At 44.0% G+C, this 21,059-nt stretch overlaps 1 protein-coding gene across 1 annotated transcript; it reads right to left on the bottom strand.

Moving 5' to 3' along the window:
* Positions 1-8,241: 8,241 nt before the first annotated feature.
* LOC132217798 (olfactory receptor 1G1) lies at positions 8,242-9,279 on the bottom strand. The gene has a single exon (XM_059668243.1). It carries the CDS (start codon positions 9,187-9,189, stop codon positions 8,242-8,244), a length of 948 nt encoding a protein of 315 aa, XP_059524226.1. The 5' UTR covers positions 9,190-9,279.
* Positions 9,280-21,059: the final 11,780 nt, after the last annotated feature.

Genomic DNA, 21,059 nt, shown 5'->3' with positions numbered 1-21,059 from the left:
CAGCCTGTTGCCTGGACGCAGGGCCCTGTGGGACATCTGCCTGACAGGAGAGAAGGTGGGAGACAGGTAAGAGGGCTGGGGATAGTCAGAAGATATACAAAGGAATGGGTACCTCTACTTTCTAGTCCTCAACCAGGCATCTCCCACACTTTAGTGCACATCAGAATGCTATGCAAAAAGCCCATTTCCTGGTTCCCTTACTTCAGTTTTGAGAAGGAAGTTTTTTGCTTTTTTAAATCAGCTGCTGATTCTGAGGGCACACTTTGGGAACTGCTGCTCCTAGTCTGTAAGAGCCGGTGGGTTCTGTGCATTTGTGTGGCCAGCTGTCTTTGGAGACAAAAAGCTCTCTGCAGTGCAGCTGGGTGGAGAGGGGAAAGTCTGGGACGGTATGGGAAAGGGCTCCAAACTCAGCATTAGACAACTTTCCTTCCTTACCTCCTGGGTTGCTCCCCATGCATGACCTTGGGGAGGGCCCACAACCCCCTGGAGCCTCCTCATCTCACCCTTAAAGCCTTTTGTGTTTGCCAGCAGATTAAAAACCATAGAATGTTACAAAGATCGGAGGAATTGGTGTATTACCTTTAAACACACTGAAGGTAGATTATATGAAGATTTTCAAAGTATGTATCTTTGTGAGACAGAGAAAATGAAGAAGAGAGAAGATAAGAAAGCGGAGAGGGAGAGGGAGGGGCAGGGACAGGAGGACAGAGGAGAATGTCTGAGATGTCCAGACCTTACCCACTCTGTGCTGGCCTCAAAGTTGCCTAGCTCTGCTGCTCCCCTTTCCTTCTGCACAGGATGAAAATTGTCAGGTCACAAAGGATTGTCAGGCATTGTTTCTGAATAGGATTTGGTGATTCATCCTGTTGGCTGATGTTGGGAAGGAGGGATTAGTGCCTGGATCTTCAGTGCCTTCGTAGAAGGAGAGGAATGCAAGGCTGTGGGCGCTCTGAGGATCCCAGGGACTCTGAGAACTGAGCCCTTGAAACCAGGTTCCTGAGAAAGGGGCTGAGCTGGAGCCACATCAGGCCTATTAGTCAGTTCCTGAGAGGCCTCGGGGAAGCAATCCCAAGGCAGCTTGTTGAGATGAAGCTGGAGAATTGCTCCAGTGTTAGTATCTATTAAAAAAAGTCTTGGGAAATGAGTTGTTTTTAAGGAGTGAACCAATTCCACGTTGGGCAGCCATCCTGGAGGTGCCGTAGGAATAAGAGCGAGCTGTAATTAAAGAAGACTTCACGGAAATGCTGACCCCCTGGCTTTGCGCCTGTGGGGGACTGGGAAAATCTCAAACACTAAATCTGGGTTAGGATGATTCCAGATTGCTAACAACCCTGGGTACTAAGTCAAAGCCATTAGACAAAAATCATATTTGGAGGGAAATAATGCCATCTTAGACCTCCGATTATTTTCTTAATAGCTTTTAAGCACAATATTCAGCCCAAACCCAGAGAAGCAGACACACGGAAAATAGGATTCTGAAAGCAAGAACAGCAGAGGAAAGCATACAGGAACTCCGGATCATATAATAATCAGACAGATTGAAAAACAATGATGCTCACATTGTTTTTGGAGATAGAGCCGAGTCAGAAAATGTTGGCAGGACTTTTTAGAAACTAAACAAACATGAGTCGCCAGCAGTCAGATAAGAAACGCATCCCAGCCCTGCAGATCCTCTCAGGCTCTCCTCTGGACATGCTCCTGCAGGGCAGTCACTCCCCTGACTCCCGATAGCATCAGTTAGTTTTACCCGCTTCCTAACTTTATTTAGATGGGAGATTACCTTTGAACTCTTTTATCGTCTGCTTTTTTCACTCCCTGTTATATATGTGATTTTCATCTATATTGCTGCCTGAGGCTGTAGGTTGTCACTTTTCATTGCTGAATAGTGTTCTATTGTGTGACTATAACATTGAAAGTCCATTCTACCATTGATGGGCATCTTGTGGTTTCTATTATCGGCTGTTACGCAACAGCTACACATTGCTGTTGGGCACCTGTCTGTAGGAGGCGAATTTCTGGATAAGAGGGCAGGTCTCTATCTAGTTTTAAATGCTAAACAATGTTTTCATAATACTTTTTCATATATACTAGAGGCCCGGTGCACGAATTCATGCACCAGTAGGGTCCCTCGGCCTGGCCTACAGGATCGGGCCAAAACCGGCTCTCCAGCATCCACTGAGAGGTCCCGGATTGCGAGAGAGTGCAGATTAGGCCAAGGGACCCCGCTGGTGCATGATTGGGGCTGGGGAGGGGGTGACATGGGAGGTTGGCAAGCCAGGGAGGGACTGTGGGAGGGTTCCAGGGTATGTCCAGCCTGTCTCGCTCAGTCCTGATTGGCCGGACCCCAGCAGTAAGCTAACCTACCGGTCGGAGCATCTGCCCCCTGGTGGTCAGTGCACATCATAGCGACTGGTTGAACAGTCGACTGTCTGCCCCCTGGTGGTCAGTGCACGCCATAGCGAGCAGTTGAGTGGCCTTAGCCTATCATTAGCATATTACACGTTGATTGGTTGAATGGCCGACTGGTCAACCACACACTTAGCCTATTAGGCTTTTATTATATAGGATATGCATAAAATAATGATATCTAATTATTTCCATAAAATAAGTACCTACTGGCCCATGAATTCCAGTTACTCCACATTCTTACCACGAGTTGCTATTTTTCCATTCTTTTCATTTGAGCTTTATTTGGTGTATAGTAATATCTTATTGTGGTTTTACTTTCCATATCCATGATGACTAATGAACAAGCCATCTTCATGTAGTTATTCTCCATAAGTATACCTCTTATGTAATATTCCATTAACACTTTTCCCTATTTTTCTATCAAATGACTTCAACAAAATGGCTAAAAAATATATCCTTTGCTCATACCTCTTTCTACAACACAATTTGGCATCCATTCACAAACAAAGGCCTTTGTGCGAGCTGTGGGATCCAGCATCAGAGGCCAATACCTGTCCTTGCTCCAGGTAATAGGCATACAGACCTTGGTCCTGGTTGTGGCCATGCCGTGGTCTATAAATCCCTCTCACCAGTGGCCCCTCTGAGCCATGGCCTGGGAGCCTTGGAGGTCAGTGTCCTGGGCAGTCATCCATAGATGAGAAATCCCTTTTGGAAGTCCAGGTTTCAGTGGAAAGGTTCTAGCACACTATTGGAACCCAAAACAATGAGTTTAGATGCCGTGGAGAGGGTAAGAAGAACAGTCTGACTTCACCCACACCAATCCTTCTTCAAAGCAGCACAGCTCAATGCCAAGAGAGACCTTCGAGGCCAGTGAGGGCGAACCTTTTGACCTCGGCGTGTCAGCATTTTGAAAAACCCTAGCTTAACTCTGGTGCCGTGTCACATAGAAATTTTTTGATATTTGCAACCATAGTAAAACAAAGACTTATATTTTTGATATTTATTTTATATATTTAAATGCCATTTAACAAAGAAAAATCAAGCAAAAAAATGAGTTCGCGTGTCACCTCTGACACGCGTGTCATAGGTTCGCCATCCCTGTTCTAGGCTCATGATTTCTCCCGCGGTGTCAGGGAGTGGGGCTGGAAATGAGAGTGTACGAAGGAATGACTGGCTTCCCCAGCTCTGTGGGAAGCTGCCACAAGTCCATTTCTCTCTCACCCCATCCAGAGGACTGAGTCATGAGCTGCATGACAGGGGATGGGTAGAGGTTGGGAGAGCAGCAGCTAGGACGCTTGGAGGGCCTTGCAGGGATTCAGATCTTACTAACTGCATTGCAAACTCCATCAAGAAGCCTGTCCATGGGCCACAAGGGAGCCTCATCCAATAGTAAAAAATAAACTACCCAGTTAAAAAACACAGGTAACGGGCCTGGCTGGGGTGGCTCAGTTGTTTGAGTGTCATCCTGTGCACAGAAGGGTTGCCGGTTCGATTGCCGGCTTGATTCCCGGTCTGGGCACATACCTGGGTGCGGGTTTGATTCCTAGTCAGGGAGTATACAGAAGGCAACCAATCAATGTTTCTCTCTCACATTGATGTTATCTCTCTCTCTCTCTCTCTTTTTCTCTCTCTCCCTATTCCTACCCCTACCCCTAAATCTACCTCTATCTCTACCTCTATCTCTACCTCTATCTCTATCTCTATCTCTATCTCTATCTCTATCTCTATCATCTCTATCTCTATCTCTATCTCTATCTCTATCTCTATCTGTATCTCTATCTCTATCTCTATCTCTATCTCCCTTCCTCCCTCAAAGCATATCCTCAGGTGAGGATTAAAAAACAACATAAACCAGATAAAGGACCTGAATAGCCATTTTTTCCAATAAAAATATACAAACAGCCATTAGGTATATAAAAGATGCTCAGCCCTGGCCGGTTTGGCTCAGTGGATAGAGCATCGGCTTGCGGACTGAAGGGTCCCAGGTTCAATTCCAGCCAAGGGCACATTCCTGGGTTGCGGCCTCCATCCCCAGTAGGGGGGTGCAGAAGGCAGCCAATCAATGATTCTCTCTCATTGATGTTTCTATCTCTCTATCCCTCTCCCTTCCTCTCTAAAAATCAATAAAAATATTTTAAAAAATAATAATAAAAGATGCTCAAAATCACTAATCATCAGGGAAATGTAAATAAAAATCTCTATGAGATATCACTTTGCACATGTTAGGATGGCTATTATAAAAAAGACAAAAATAAAAAATGTTGGCAAGAACCTGGAAGAAAAGAAACCCTCATTCCCTGTTGGTGGTCTAGTCATTATGGAAAATAGTATGGGGGTTTCTCAAATTTTAAATATTGGACTACCATATGATCCAGCAACCCCTTTTCTGGGTATATATTCAAAGGAAATAAAATCACTGCCTCAAGACACTCCCATGTTTATTGCAACATTGTTCACAGCAGCCAAGATATGGAAAGAACCCAAGTGTCTATGAGGGGATGAATGGATAAAGGAAGTGTAGTATATATGTACTTTAGAATATATTTCAGCTTTTAAAAAGAAGGAAATTCTGCCATTTGTGACAATATGGATAAATCTTGAGGATAGTATGCTAAAATAAGCCAGACTGCATGGTCTTATTTATATGTGGGATCTAAAAATGTTAAATGCATAGAAGCAGGGGATAGAATGGTGGTCACCAGGGCAAGGAGGGGAGGGTAATAGAGAGATGTTAGTCAAAGGTTTCAAAATTCCAGTTATATAGCATAAATAAGTTCTAGGGATCTAATGTACAGCAGGATGCCTGCAGTATATAATAGTGTTGAATACTGACAATTTGCTAAAGGAGTAAATTTCATGTGCTCTCACCAGAAAAAAAGGTAATTATGTGAGGAGATTGATATGTTAATTTGACTGGTTATGATTTTACTTTGCATATATATATATATATATATATATATATATATATACAGTATATCTCAATTATGTTTTATACCTTAAATATAGGGTGTCCTCAAAAATGTATACATACACTAACTATAAAAGCAGTGCTTATTAAAATACATTTTATGCCCTAACTGGTTTGGCTCAGTGGATAGAGCGTCGGCCTGCGGACTGAAGGGTCCCAGGTTCGATTCTGGTCAAGGGCATGTACCTTGGTTGCGGACACATCCCCAGTAGGGGGTGTGCAGGAGACAGCTGATCGATGTTTCTAACTCTCTATTCCTCTCCCTTCCTCTCTGTGAAAAATCAATAAAATATATATATTTTTAAAAATTGATCTATCAGCTGTTAAAGTATGTATACTTTTTTGGGACACCCTGTATATATAATTTTTATAAAAAAGAAAAAATGCTTTTTCAAACTTGTGATGAGGTCACTATATACTTCATTTACAAATATTTCTATTTCTAAATGCTCTGCTTGGTATTAACAATATAGAAAATTTGCTGTAACTCTAGATAATAGAAATAATTTTCAGCTTTCAATGCTTCTGGAATATAATCACTCTTACCAATAATTATATTATTTTATAGTATGTTTATTAAGTAAATATAATAAAATGCTAGCATATTTGCTGCTTGTAAAATGAATAACAATATGAAACAATATTGATGCAACATTGGGGAAACAGTTATGATTTGATAACAATTTGGCAATATAGAACATGAGCTTTAAAACTATCCATAACTATATGTGACATACTTGTTTTTAAGAAAGTAGGCTAGGAGAATAAAACCATGCAAAAGTAATGCTTGTCAAAATGTTACTTTTTAATATTAAAAAATGTGAATTAATCCTCAAGCAGTACAGTAGGGCACTCTTTGACAAAACTATGGTGTAAGGGCTATTGGCACAGCTCAAAAAGTATAATTATGACAAATATGTAAACTGTGTTGTGACAGGGACAGTCATATACAAAATATAAATATGAAAGAATAACATGTAACTTAAAAGATATAACTACAAATATTGGTGAATATTAATTTAAACAGCAAAATATGCACATCTGTCAATTAAGGAGGAGGGCCTATGGAGTAGGGCCAAGCTGTGTATTTCAAGTGAAGTAGGTACATTTTTACTTTAAGCTTAAGCACCCAGTAGGCATGGTTTCAAAGGTAGACTGAAATCTTCCCAGCATCTGAATCCTGGTAAGTGGACGATCCGGCATTAGCTCCCCCAATGTTCTCCAAAAGCATGATTAAAGCCCAGGATCCCTTCTAGTTTCACAGTGCAGGTTAGAGGCAATTTCTTCTCAGCTTTTCGAGTGAATTCGCATTATCTGCTGCTGCTCAGCTTTAATTTTAACAAGGACTTCCACCACAGTAGCGAACTTATTGAAAAGATACTGCATACTAGGAATTAACCCTTTACACGCTTCCATGCGTATCTAATTCATCACAGAGAATGCTTTACAAATATTAGTCAAATGTCTTGACAACACAATAAGGTAGGTTGTACTTGCTTTGGAAGGTTAAGTAATAGCCCAGGGTCACACAGCTTACAAGGGGCAAAGCCAAGAATTCAATGTGCTTCAGTCTAACTCTAGAGCCACACAGTCTACCACTCTGCTACCTTCTATTGTCAGAAGGTAGCATGTGAGCTTGCTTTAAGGTAAATAGGGAGCAGGTGACCTGGCTATCCACAACTGACCTCCACTGGAGAGAGATTATCTGCAGTAATCGCAGCCTATGTCACTGCAGCATGCAACCGGGTACTTAAAGGAAAATAGACACTCATTCGTGAAAAATGGCACCCAGTAGTCGCTTTTTATTTTCTTACAGAATCTCATTGGTTATGGTGTACCTTATTGTACATATACTTCCCTCAACTTTTACTGGCATCGCTTTTTGGTAACCATCAGCATCCATCAGCATATGATGAAAATGTTGGCCTGAGATGATCTTGGGAGAAACACAGGACAGAGCCAGGTAACTGTGGACCATACGTGAAGGTGGACCTGACTGCTAGGAAGAGTAGTGTGCACTTGGTTCTGCCGGCAGTATGAGGCTACTGGAGACCCCCAACTGGGCTGGCGTCAGGGTGATGTAACTGTGTGCAGAATAGATGGAATGGGGAGAGACTGGAGACTGAGAACTTCTATGAGGGGTGTCAATCATTCAGGTAAGAAATGACGAAGTGTCCATAAAATCACCCTTTCCTGGCCCCTAACTTTATGATTACAATCAAGCCAATAGTGTACAACACATATTAACGGTGTCAGGTATCATGCCAAGTGATAAGCATCAGGACTGCAAAGATGAAATTGACTTGGGAAAGTTTTCCCAAAAATAAAAATTAAGTTTTCACATGAAATTGAAGATATTAAGAGGAGTGGGGTCTTGGATGCTTAGCAAAATATCGCAGTAGGTCTATCTATATACTCATCAGGTTTTTCCAAGTCCTAGTTTCTACTCTTTCAGCATCAGGGCACAGACACGGGGAGTCCCAGTGCAACACATTGTTGGTGGGGTTCAAATCATCAAGGTCACAGTGATGGGAAAGTTATCTTGACCACATACAACAGCACAACAAGAAAATCTCTTATTTTTGTCCTAAGTGGCCCCATGTTGTTTCAAAGTATTCAAGCACATTATTTATTATAAATCTGGGTGGCTATAATTTTAGAACATTAAGATTTTAAGAACTTAAGCTAAAGATAATGGGTTTGTTCTGATGCACTCCTATGGCTTACTTAGTAGGCATGAATATTTCCAGTTCAAATCACAGGTCCTAGAAGTGAGGTCTCCACCTTCTCTCCCTGTCTTGCTCCTTACTGCTTCCTTATGGGGAGTGCAATTGGGTGGGGACCCCCATATAGAGGTGAAGTCACTACCACTGAAGGGAGTGAATTTTCCTAACCCAGATTACCTTTCTCAGGGAAGACTTGATGTCTCTGTTCCTCAAACTGTAGATAAAGGGGTTTAGCATCGGGGTGACCACAGTGTACATCACCGAAGCAACAGCTCCCTTCTGCGCTGAGCGGGTTGAGGGGGGACTGAAATAAACACAAAAGGAAGTCCCAAAGAATAGAGAGACCACAGACAGGTGAGAACTGCAGGTAGAAAAGGCTTTCCTCTTCCCCTGAGCTGAGGGGATCTTCAGGATGGTGGAGAAAATGTACATGTAAGAGATAATCAGGCAAAGCACGCAAACCAGGCCCATGAGACCGCCGATGGTGAAGATCACCAGCTCGTTGATGAAGGGGTCAGTGCAGGAGAGACTCAGAAGGGGGTTGATGTCACAAAAGAAGTGTGGGATCTCGTGGCCTGCACAGAAGGACAGGCTGTCCAGCAAGAGCGTGTGTAAGAGGGAGCTGAGGGCGGTCACGATCCAAGATGCAGACACGAGGCAGACACAGAGCCCAGGGCTCATGACCATGATGTAATGGAGCGGGTGGCATATGGCCACATAGCGGTCATAGGCCATGACTGCTAAGAGGAACGCCTCCAGCATCCCAAACAGCAGAAAAAAATATAGTTGTGATAGACACCCCGCATATGAGATGACCTGATTCTGGATCCATATGTTTGCCAGCATCTTGGGGACTGTGGTGGACACAAAGCAGGTGTCAATGAGGGAGAGGTTGACCAGGAAGAAGTACATAGGAGTGTGGAGTTGAGCGTCAGCGATGATGGCCAGAATGATGAGGAGGTTGCCTGCCACTGTGATCAGGTACATGGACAGGAACAGCCCAAAGAGGACTTCTTGTTGCTCTGGCTGCGCAGAGAGCCCCAGGAGGAAAAATTCTGAGACGCTGGTCAGGTTTTCCCATTCCATCTGTCTGTAAGCAGATAGTTGGGACAATTGAATGAGGCTGATAAGTCCTGCATTATGAACTCTGAAGACTAGGAAATATGCCAGTGTTGCTCTTCTAATCTAGATGGAACCATACGAAATCTCCAATGTTTAACTGTTTGGGACCTACAACAATGGAAGTCTCATGTACTTCAATGCAATTTTTGCAAATGCCTGTACTTGGTGCCAATGGAAAGAAAAGATTTGTTTGTAATGGGAAAGAGGGGTTGTCTTTAAACTTCATTATATAAGCATCAATCCAATACATACGTTTTGGTGCTAACCTGGAGGTGTTTGTTGGCTTAACGGTTGTGGTATTCGTGTGGACATTATGACATTAGTCCCTCCTAAGTCTCTGCCCATCTTATTTCCTCGGGCTGAAATAGTCCTCCCTCTCTCATCCATCTATCTAGCTAAACTTCAGATCTCAGCTTAGATGTCACTTCTTCTAGGAATCCTTCCCTGTTTATCCTCTTACAGCAAACGCAGGTTCATGCCCCTGCCCCTGCGCCTTCCCCATCAGAGCATGTGCCACTCTGCATTGTGACCATCAACTTGTCTGTGTCCTTCACACTCTCACTGGTGCGAGCACCATTGAGGGCAGGCAGGAAAAATGCCTATCTTGTTCATCTTTGGAATGTAGCATTAGCCCTGAGCCTGGTGCAACATAGACATTCTGTGAGTATCCAGTATGTGAATAAATAAACCCAAAGAATAGAAAGTAAAATTGGGTAGAGGTAATATCAGGCAGAGGAAACAGCTGAACCTTTTTCTTAAAATTTTTATTGTTGAACGTATTACATATGTCTCCTTTTTTCCCCTCTCTCACCCCCTCCTGCCTCCAGGCCTTCACCACCCTATTGTCTGTGTCTATGGGTTATGAATATACCCATATGAGTTCATTGGTCGATCTCTTCCCCTGCTTCCAAAATTTATAGGGAACTCATACAACTTAACAAAAGGAAGATAAACAATCCAATTAAAAAATGGGCAAAAGACTTAAATAGACACTTCTCCAAAGTGGACATACAGAAGGCCAAAGGGCATATGAAAAAATGTTCAAAGCCACTAATCATCTGAGAGATGCAAGTCAAAACAGCCTGAACTTTTTTGTTACTAGTTCCTCACATACTAGTAGCTTTGAGTTAATGGAGTCCTGGCCATAGGAATATGTAGAAAACCTGGTTACAGAGACATAAAGATGTCAAACAAAGCAAACGCAGTCTTTCTGGATGGACTTCTGGGAATGGAAGAGTGTTTCGGCTGAGGAATTAACCCACAGAATTAGTTTTCCTGTGCCACCCTTTTCCCTCCAAAGAGCATGTCCTATAACTCTGTCAGCCCTAATTGCATCCAGTACAATAACTAGTTACCAAATAATAATGGCAATCGGTGTTTTATTCCCTCACTGACCATGGCTGTCTCTCACCAAACTGGTTTCCTCTTGTATGTGGATATTCCAGGGCCTGTTGCAAGCTCTTATTAAAAAACCCACCAAAGGCAAAAGCAGGAGGCCCAGGAATAGGACACAACATACATCAGATTTTGGTCTGCTGAAGGGGGCATTGCCGCTTGGTAGATAAAGGAAGAGGGATTGAACAAATGTTGCTGAGACAAGCTAGTTAACACTTAGGGGAAATTTAAGTTAGATTCATCCCCCACGGTGATTACTGGATAAATTTCAGGTTATCTAAAGCATTTCATCTACAGATATAACTATAAAGCAGCGGTTCTCAACCTGTGGGTCGCGACCCCTTTTGTGGTCGAACGGCCCTTTCACAGGGGTTGCCTAAGACCATCCTGCATATCAGATATTTACATTACAATTCATAACAGTAGCAACATGACAGTTATGGAGTAGCAACGAAAATAATTTTATGGTTGGGTCACAACATGAGGAACTGTATTTAAAGGGCCAGAAGGTTGAGAACCAGTGCTATAAAGTAACCAGAAGAAATTATAGTACAATAGTTATTTGATCTCAGGACAAGCATGTCCTTTCTAACTGAAAAAAAAAAAAAGGATGTAATAATAAAGGTGAAAAAATTGGTTTCATAGTAAAAGGCAAACAAAAATATGGGAAGATGTTTTCAACATACATTATAGAAAAAATTAATATTCTTAAGAGTAATTAATAATTTAATTAATAAGTAAAGGACACCCCGCCTATAGAAAAATGAATAAATGGCACTAAGTCACAACCAGCAGGGGCAGAACTGGATCTAGTCTCAATTGTTTAATTCTAAGACTTATGCTCTCCACCCTCCTCATGGTCTTCATAAATCACCACACCTTGTCTGCTAGCAGCTAGAGTCCCCAAGATCACCAGATTGTGTGCAATTAGCCAAAATGTGACTATAATAGACGGCTTTTCCACCACTTTCTCCCAAGGGTCCCCACACTGCTCAGGTCCTCTGTTTATTAGACTTTGCATTCTCCATACCCCATAGACATAGCTCTAGGTGTTAGTGGATGGATTAGTGGGGTTCAGTACATGGCTACATTGGTTGCCCTTTCCCAAAACCCCCTAATGAGTATAATCACTTCTGTAGTTTCCTGGCCCAATAGCTGTTGCCTTTTCCACCGCCCAGAGCCCACCCTCACCTCCCTCACTCAGGACAGAAGGTCAACTGACTAAGGCAGATAAAAAGGCTTCATAATCTCCACTCCCCTCAATCTTGTCTCTTGACCAGCTCAGCAGACACAAGAACCTCAGCCCTAATCCCCCACCAGCTTTTCTCTCAGATCCATGAGTCACAGACAGACCTTACTTCCTTTTTCTTTCTCCATTTGCTAAAGTTTAGTCCCAACTTTTAGGCCAGCTCTTGCCTCATGAATACCAAGTACTTTATCAAAACATAAAACTAATTGAATGCATTGCCCTTCCTTTTCAAATGGGGTCAGTGGGCATTTTCCAGGCTTGTTATAAACTAAAACTCTCTTAACTCAAAATAAATTTATTTTTACATTTTATATTAGCTCTGCTGTTTTAACACACACATTTTCTGTGGTTGCTTATAATTTTTTGGCGAACTTAGCTAGGAGGCTTTCTGGACTTAGGTTCACATTTGAAAATGGAAATGAAATTTAGAGAATGGGTGTTTCTCACTTATGAAGAAAGAAACATCCAGAGGAAAGAAGTACAAGTTATAGGGTTAAAAACAGGGAATAAGGTGTGTGTGTGTGTGTGTGGAAGGGGGAGGCTGAGTGATCAGAAGATGCCTGAAACTTCTATTTCTGTAATTGTTCCAAATATAAACATTTTAATTTCACCTCCCCAAATAATATATATTTTGTTGACTAGTATGTTTGATAAAAATCTCTGAAAAATTAAACAGAAAGCCGGTAGCAGTGATTACTAGTGAGAGATTTGGGGATTGGGTGGATGAGACACAGGAGAAGGAGGGAGATTTTCATGTGTACCTTGTAGTACATTTTTTTAAAAATAGTTTGGTATACAATTTTATATGGATTATATTAGTTTTAGGTGTAAAACAGTGAGAAGTTTAAGCCATGAATGTATTACTTATTGAAAAAAAATTATGGAAACCATTCCCCCCATACCAAACCAAGGGCTCATAAAATGTATAAAATGAAAGAGTGCAGAATAATGCAGCCTCTCTTTTCTAGAGATTCCATAATAGCTGACACATTTGCTTGCTTGAAGCCATCTCCTTTTAATCTCTTCATGCGGTGTGGGGGCCTGAGAGTGTCTGTTCTCGTGTTTGTGCATGTGTGTGAGTGTGTGAGGCCGTGTGTGTCTCCTGCAAAGGCTGGGGTTTGAGTGACAGGGATCAGCGTGGAATTATCTGAAGAGAAGTCACTGTTGATTCCTGTGCCCTGGTCTCTTTACAGGTTTTATGGACAGGGGACTCTGCCTCTTTAGGTCACAGAAGCAGCCCCGTGTCATCACTGTTGGTACAGGACTACTTGTGCAAGATGGGCTCCCAAGTGTCCACGGGGTAGGATGGGCAAAGGAAAAGAAGGGAAAAAAAATAAGCAAAATGGAGTCATGTGTCTTCTCTCTTACTCCTTACCTGGTTGTTCTTGCCAATCGCTGAGGGTGCTATTGGAAGGCTTCTGTTTGCCTCACATACGTCTCTCACACGGTGGATGGTCAGAAGAAGGTGACAGGAACTCCATTTAAAGGCACCAAAAGGAAATTTGTTTCATGTTCTGAATATGTTGAATAATGATTCTTGCCATCACTGCACCTGTTCAAATTTCTCCTTTAGCCTCACAGTATTAGAGGCGTTCTTATTTTTGTCCATTCTGAGGAAAAAAGGACAAAAGCTCTGGTTAAGATTATGATCATGCCAGCATATGTCATCCTGAGAAACTACAGTCACAAAACACCACCTAGAGCCTAAGAGCAGCCACATAACATCCGTTTCTTTGAGAATTTGCTGCTAATGCCTGCCCTTTGTACTTGTTCAGAGAACCCATGAGAAATGCATTCTTCTAATTTTATCAATACTCTTGGAATTGAGATTCTTCTATTCTTAGTTATAGGTTGGGCCAATCTTAAGACTTGGTAAATTAGAGATAATTAATTCTATGGAGTACTCAACACCCAAGAGATTGAGAACACTGTGAGCTGGTCCAAGAGAGGCTAATACATTAGGGACCTGTCTAAGATACCACTGTGGCCCCGTGGGATCCTAGTAATCCATTCACCGGAAAAACAGCCAAGGTGTTTTGGTCAATTCATTTAGCCTTGTGATATTTTCTTGGTACTTTTCAGGGGAGCTTAGGTAGAGGCCTTCAGCACACTAAACGGGCCAGATGAGGTGAGCCACTGTTGGCTCGGAGAGTACCTTACCATCTTGTCTTCTTCTCGACATGATAATCCTAGCCCAGGCTGAGGCTCTATTGGTGCAGCCCCACTTGTACTGTATGTTCCTCCTTTGGGCTAGGGAGAACAGAGGGAAGAAACGGCATTATCAAGGCAGGTGGCTGCAACCTGAATCCTGTCCTTGCCGATGTTTCATGAACAGATCAATGGGTCAGGTGGAAGCTAAATTACACCAGTAAATGAAATCTCTTCTTTTCTACTGGAGAAATGGTCACATAATTACCCCTCTGCCTGAAGGTCATCTACTCGAGGATGCAGAGCGTGAAGAAGCACAGAATGTGGATGACTTGGACACCGGGTTATTCTTGGGTCTCCTTGGCACAGTGGCCAATTTCTTGTGTGTTCCAGAAGTGCTGGCATGAGATACACTTAAGTCAGTAATCTAATGTTTTCAATATATTATTCTATTTTATTAAACAAAATAACCACATAGCTCCATGTTTTAAAACAATCTAGTTTAATTTTTTTTCTTCCATAAGCAAACAGAATAGAGTGAACCGATTCTCTAAGAACAACATGTAATGTGACTTGGAACATTGGTATCTGATACTCAGAATTCGCTGACAAAGTGGAATGGCAACAGGTACAGCTGAAGGGACAGAACTAGGGAAGAAAGCAAATGCAGGTGCTGGAACTAGAAATATTATCTGTGCTGAGTCCTTTCTACATCACTTCCTTTTTTCTTAGAACTGAAGAGGTACAACATGAAGAGAGTTTGAATCCAACTCATGGTTCCTCAGTGTGACCATATTAGCATCTCCAAAGACCTTTTATCTTTTTTTCCACAGTCCCGATCTAGAGAAGTAGAGCATGGTGACAAAAGATTGCAAGTTATTTAAAGATTTGGGTCAGATAGCCTGGGACTGAATTCGAGTTACATGGACCTGCACAAGTGTTTTCAATTCTCCAAGCCTGAGTTTTCTCATTTTAATGACCCATGAATTAATCCTTCATGTATGGAGCAGGTTCCAGCAACGGATAAAGAATTAAACTGAGATTTGAGCTGTTGCCTAAGAGAAAGAGTTTCTAGTTTGATTTTTAGCCAAGTTATATGTCTTTTGAAACAAATAAGTAAACAAACAAAACCCTAACATTTTATGAAAAATATAACATAGTCCAGTTTCCATAATACACTATTCACAATGTCCAAGAATCAATAAAAGTTACTAGACATATAAAGAAACTAGGAAACAGAAGCCATTCTCAAGAGAAAAGACATTCTGTGGAGACACCCATGAGGGGACTCAGATGTTACACATATCAGAGAATGCTTTTAAAACAGCTAGTATCGCCTAGCTGGCATGGCTCAGTGGTTGAACATCGACCTATGAACCAGGTGGTCAAGGTTTAATTCCCGGTCAGGGCACATGCCTGGGTTGTTGGCTCGATCCCCAGTGCAGGGTGCACAAGAGGCACCCTGATATTCTGCCTTGGGGAGGTGGGTAGTGTGGCCTCTTAGGTGGTGAAAACCTGTATGGCGGGGTGGATGAAAGCAGGCTGAAACCCAAGGACACTGCATGGTCTGTGTCTCCTGATGTGGCCCAAGGCAGTCCCGCTATTTCAAATTCCACCATCCCCACGAAGGGAATGAAGTGGAAGGACACTTCCTCATGGAGCGCTTCTGCTTGTAGGAGAGCATGGCTTCCTTGATGGGCAGCTGGTGGACACAGCTGGCCCCCTGGATGTACTGTGTGATTCTCAACACATGCCCAGTGTGTCCTGCACAGCCCCCCAGGCCTCCAGATTGGAGAACAGGTCCCGCCAGGCCAGGTCTTAGAAGTTGTAGCGGTAACCCACAGAGCGCAGGTACCTGGTCACAGGGTGGGAACCCAGTGAGATGACCAGGAAGCGCATGTTGCCCAGCCAGTCTGGCTTCTTGTGTGACAGCAGCTCCATGAAGACCCACAGCGTAGCACTGAAGTAGTGCTGTGCCCCTGCCACCTAGATCTTCACTGGCTTGAGTGATGGAAATTGTAGTAACAGTCTCTCTGTATCCATGAGAGGATGGTGCTCAGGACACTCTCATGGGCCACTGTCACTGAAGTTCTCTAGTGAGTCATACAGCAGTTTTCTAGTGAGTCATCCAGGTCCTCCTCCACTTTGGGGATATTCTCCAAAGACTCTTCCTCCAGGTCCAGATCTTCCTTCCACATTTGGACCTTGCGCAGCCACGCCTTAACTTTCTTGTTGGCATCTTGTTGCCTGGTCATGAGTGGCATTCTTACTACTCCTTGGTGTTGTTTCTTGGGTTCTTCCACTTCGAAGTCCTCCTTCACCTGGTCCTGCCCTTACCCAGGATCACTGTTGGCCTGCTGTTCAGACATGATTTAATATTCTACCTCAGAGTAATGAACACTCACCCTCCGGCCGTGCTGCTCGCTGGAGGATGTATGGGGCACCTGTGCCTCCTGCAGGGGCATGGAGGTGAGGACTCCATCCGTCAGCTCCTCTCGGTTCTCCTGTGTGGAGCTCTGTAAAGACAGTTCCCAGTCACCAGGAGGAAAGCCTCAGAGCCCTGTTTTGCTGGTTCTGTGACCCCTGTGACCCTCCACTCCAGACACACACACAGTGTGATCAGCTCAGACCTCCACTGTGGAGGAAAAGGTGTGACAGCCTGAGGGCTAGGATTCCCATGGCACAGGTAAGAGACCCCTCTGGAAGCCCATCTCCACCTGCCTGCCCTGTCCTGGGGTGAGACCATGACAGGACTGCTAGGTTATCCAAGACCCAGCAATCTCTTCTGTCCCGGGGGTATGTGGGCTGCACCGGGATGGCGCACAGAGGTGGCCTAGCCAGGATTGTTCTGACCCCGGCCACCTTGTGTTACCTGAGGCCATATTCTAGAAAATGGCCAGATACATCAGGGACGAGGGTTGAACCAACGTCAGCACCGCCTGGAAAAGCTCTCACTGCGGGGTCTCCGGAAGCAAGAGCACCAATCACGGGGGACAGAGCAAGAGAACATCTTGCTCTGGCAAATGCCTCTTGGCAAGTGAGCTGCCTGTTGAGCTATAATATGGTTGCCTCGTTACGGGGGTTTTAAGTACTATTGGATAGTGACCTCATACCTGGGATTGTCATCCCTGAGTCCCCTCATCTCATGACAGCTATGCCAGTAGTCCTGTGGGCTGCTGTCTGCAGACCCCTCTTCTCCATGAAACACCTTATCTGTACACAGTGGCACCAGCACACCCCTCTGCCCAGCCCCCTAGAAGCTCTGGGTGCAGCCAGGGTCCCAGACTTGAGGAGACAAACCTGGGCTCAGATTCAACCCTTCAGTCTTACCTCTTCTTGATCCTGGATAAGTCACTGTGCCTGTCAGGGCCCATCTCTCTCCTGCCTGCACAATGGATTATGGAGCAAGTGCTTCTTAGGGCTGTTCAGGCTCCTGTGGGGGAGGAGCTGTAAAGTAGGAGGAGGACTGTCACATGTAGGTCGTGCCTCCAACCTCTTTTCCTTCCTGTTGTCACCTCCTCTGTGTCTGCTTTTCTTCTAATCCCACCCAAGGTCATCACATCTAGAGTGTGTGTGTGTGTGTGTGTGTGTGTGTGTGTGTGTGTGTGTGTGTACATGCCAGTGCTCCCTTTCTGGATCCCAGAACAAAACAGCCCCCACATAGGGAGGAACAGGCAGGAGCTGCCCAGTGTGTCAGGATTTCTAATTTCCAGACCAACTCTGTGGGAGGTGGGCGCCTTGGCCTGGAAGGTCTGAGCATTCCTGAACTCTGGACCCTGAATGTCATGTACACTGGGCAGCATCTGCCTGCTATGTGCCTCAACTTTCCAATTCTCCAATGAGGGTGTGATTCAGAATTGCTCAAATGTGAGCTCAGTATAAAGGGAGCCCAGTTCTCTCCACCCTGGGTGGGTTATGAACAGAGGTGCACATCTGTGGTTCCACATCTGGACTCCTTTTCAGACAAATACTGGCCAATGCCTGGCTAGGCTGGCAAATGCCCACCGTCTTCCCCATGCCATCTCCATGTCTGTACAGGATTTCACCAGCACAGCCTTTTCCAGAGCCCTGAGGAAACCTGGGGGCACCTAGGACACCACCTTTGAGGACACAGCTGGGTTTATCTCAGGCTCTGCATTCTGACCGTCTGTGATCCTGGGCAAGGCATGGACCTCTCGGGTCACCGGTTCTCTCCTCAGTGACTCCCCATGGTCTGCACCTTCCTCATGTGGTGTGAATATGTGCCCTCCCCTTAAGTGTGAGTGTCAGTAGTGACTTCACAGAAGATGGCAAAGGGATCCAATGCCCATAATTTGGTTACAAAATGTCAGTGCCTAGCCCAGCCAGAGTGGTTCAGGTGTTGTCCTGTGCACTGGAAGGTTGCTGGTTTGATTCTTGGTCAGGGCACACACCTAGATTGTGGTTTTTCTCCCCCCGGCCGAGTGTGTACAGGAGGCAACTAATCAATGCTTCTCTCTCACATTGGTGTTTCTCTCTCTCTCTCTCTCTCTCTCTCTCTCTCTCTCAATAAATTTTTAAAATGTTTTTTAAAAACTCACTGCCTATGCACTTGCTCACTCTGACCTGTGTTCTCTCTGTGACTCTCAAAGGACAACGCAGCCAACCTTGTCAAGCACTGGATAATGAGCACTGTGGAAGGAAAGCAATCCCAGTTTGGGGATTTATCTAACAAGACTGAAACATAGATGTGTGTATGTGTAATATGATAAAGGTAGTTTGTCCACAGAAACTGGTGACTTACTGGATGGTTATGGATGAGGGAGAGCTAGTAGTGTCAAGGTTGATACCTAAAGTCCAAGAGTAATTTCATTGGTTACTCTGAAAGACCATCATTTAATATTTAAAAGAATTATTATTATACAGTATTTCAAATAGATAAAATAGAAAGATATGATAAAGTTCCTTATTTATGTCTTTGTACTGTATGTGCATATATATAATATTTTTGCTCATGTGTTTTATATTGTACTAGAGGCCCAGTGCATGAATTCACACACGGGTGGGGTCCGGCTGGCCTGGCCCCAATTGGGTGGATCAGGGCTGAGCCTGTTGGGAGGAGGAGATGGCGGGAGGTTGGCCGGCCTGCCCTGATCTGGGCGATCAGAGCTAGGCCAGCTGGGGGAAAGGGCCTCAGCCGATTGGCTGGTGGGCCCGCCCCGATTAGGGTTGGGGGGGGGGCTGATTGGAGGTGGGGCTGGACATGGGGAGAGGCTGTGGGTGGTGGGCCAGCTTGCCCCACCCCTGAATGAGGTAAGGGGTGCCAAGCAGGGCCAGCAGCCTGGGGAGGGGCCATGGGTGGTTGCCCCTGATGGGGTGGGGAGGGCAATCTGAAGTGGGTCCAGGCAGTGGGAGGGTCTACAGGAGGTTGGCCGGCCAACCCCACCCCCTATTGGGGTGGGGGATGCGATCAGGGGCAGGCCAGAGGGGGACGGGGGTTGGGGAGACTGTGGGTCTATCGTGGTGGGGTGGGCTGATCGAGGTCTGGGCTGGCCCAGGGGAAGGGAGGGGGCGTTTAGCCATAGGCCTGCTCTTGATCAGGGTGGGAGAGCCTGATCAGGGGCAGGTAGGCAGCGGGGAGGGGCCATGGGAGGAGCTGCAAGGTTGGCCAGTGGGCCCCACCCCCTGATCTGGCCAGTTAGCTGGCCACAATGAGCGTCATAGCAACTGGTTGTTATGGTCATTATGATCATTATGGTTGCTGGCTTTTTATATATACTGTATAGATAATTACAGTTCAGTTGCATGCCCACTCCAAATTACTGTCAAATACACTCTGCTGTGCTCTTTGGCTGATACAAAAAGGAGACAAACATAGAGCCTGATATCAGTTCTAAATTGTACAGATGCCTTTCTCCCCCACTAGGATCCTCATTCTGTGTTAACATTTAGTCATTCTGCAGGAATCCCAGGCTTGACTCTCCTACTCCTAGATGATTTCATCTATTTCTATAACTTCACTTATCAACTCTGATCCAGGCTTTGTCTTACCTCTCATTCTACTATTCATTTGGATATCTCTTGAAAACATGCCCAAAAGGATCAGAGCCATGTTCCCTATTTTCATTAAAGGCTCAACCTTATTTTTTTTTCAGCAGCTCAAGGTTAAAACCTAGAACTCATCCTCTTACTTACAACTTTCATACAAATTGCCACCTTCTGTTGTTCCCCTTTCCACATTGCCTTGGCTTCTAGCTCCTTTATCTATATGTTCCCTGTTTGTTTAGCTTGCTCTAAATTCGTTAGAGCTCTTTAGATTCTTCAGAGCTGCCTAATTAAACTCCTGATCTCACCACCCTTTTCTGCTCCCTTACTTGTCTCTATCCAATCTTATTTCAAGGCAAACTCTCATCATTGCTTCACGTAGAGTTGTTGTCATCTATCATCTATGTATCTATGTGTCTACCATCTATCATCTGTCTACTTATCTATTTATCTGAATAATGTCACAAAAACCCCTAGGACCACCATGCAATATTTAGTAATAACTTACATCTAACTACATTGTAGACTTTTATTTGTATTTAATGGTATAAACATACATATCGATTCTTATGGTTATTGTACAGAATACAGTATGGAGGTCAAATTCTTTTGTTTGAATTAAAACAGAAATAATGTCAGACTGACAGAGCAGGTTGGTGGTAAGGAATTCTTCTAAGAGTTTACATCCTCAGCTCTTCTTGTATAACATCCTCGTGGCAGTTAATATTTTACTATGGAAAATATTTGAAATATCTCATACCATTTGGGTTTTTTGTTTACCCACGACAGGAAAATTAATCTTGTTGTATTCATTATTTAAACATAATATTGCATTTGTTTATTAATTCAATACAAATTAACCAACTAATGGCTATATGTCAGCATTAAGTGCTGAAGCTACAGCAGAACAAAACCGAGCCCCAATCCTCCTCTTCCTGGGGAGAGAAAGACCAGAAATTCACGTAATATTTTCATTGGCCAACTTTGAAAATTCCCTAAATGAAATATCTTCATTCTCTCCATAATTTGGTCATTCATT

This window comes from Myotis daubentonii, chromosome 16 (genome assembly GCF_963259705.1).
Source record: "Myotis daubentonii chromosome 16, mMyoDau2.1, whole genome shotgun sequence".
Lineage (NCBI taxonomy): Eukaryota > Metazoa > Chordata > Mammalia > Chiroptera > Vespertilionidae > Myotis > Myotis daubentonii.
Note: the sequence above shows the minus strand (reverse complement) of the source record. Positions and strands in the feature narration are given on the sequence as shown.

Coding starts and splice junctions, on each gene's coding strand:
- LOC132217798 (XM_059668243.1), bottom strand. CDS start 9,189: ATGGAATGGGAAAACCTGACCAGCGTCTCAGAATTTTTCCTCCTGGGG.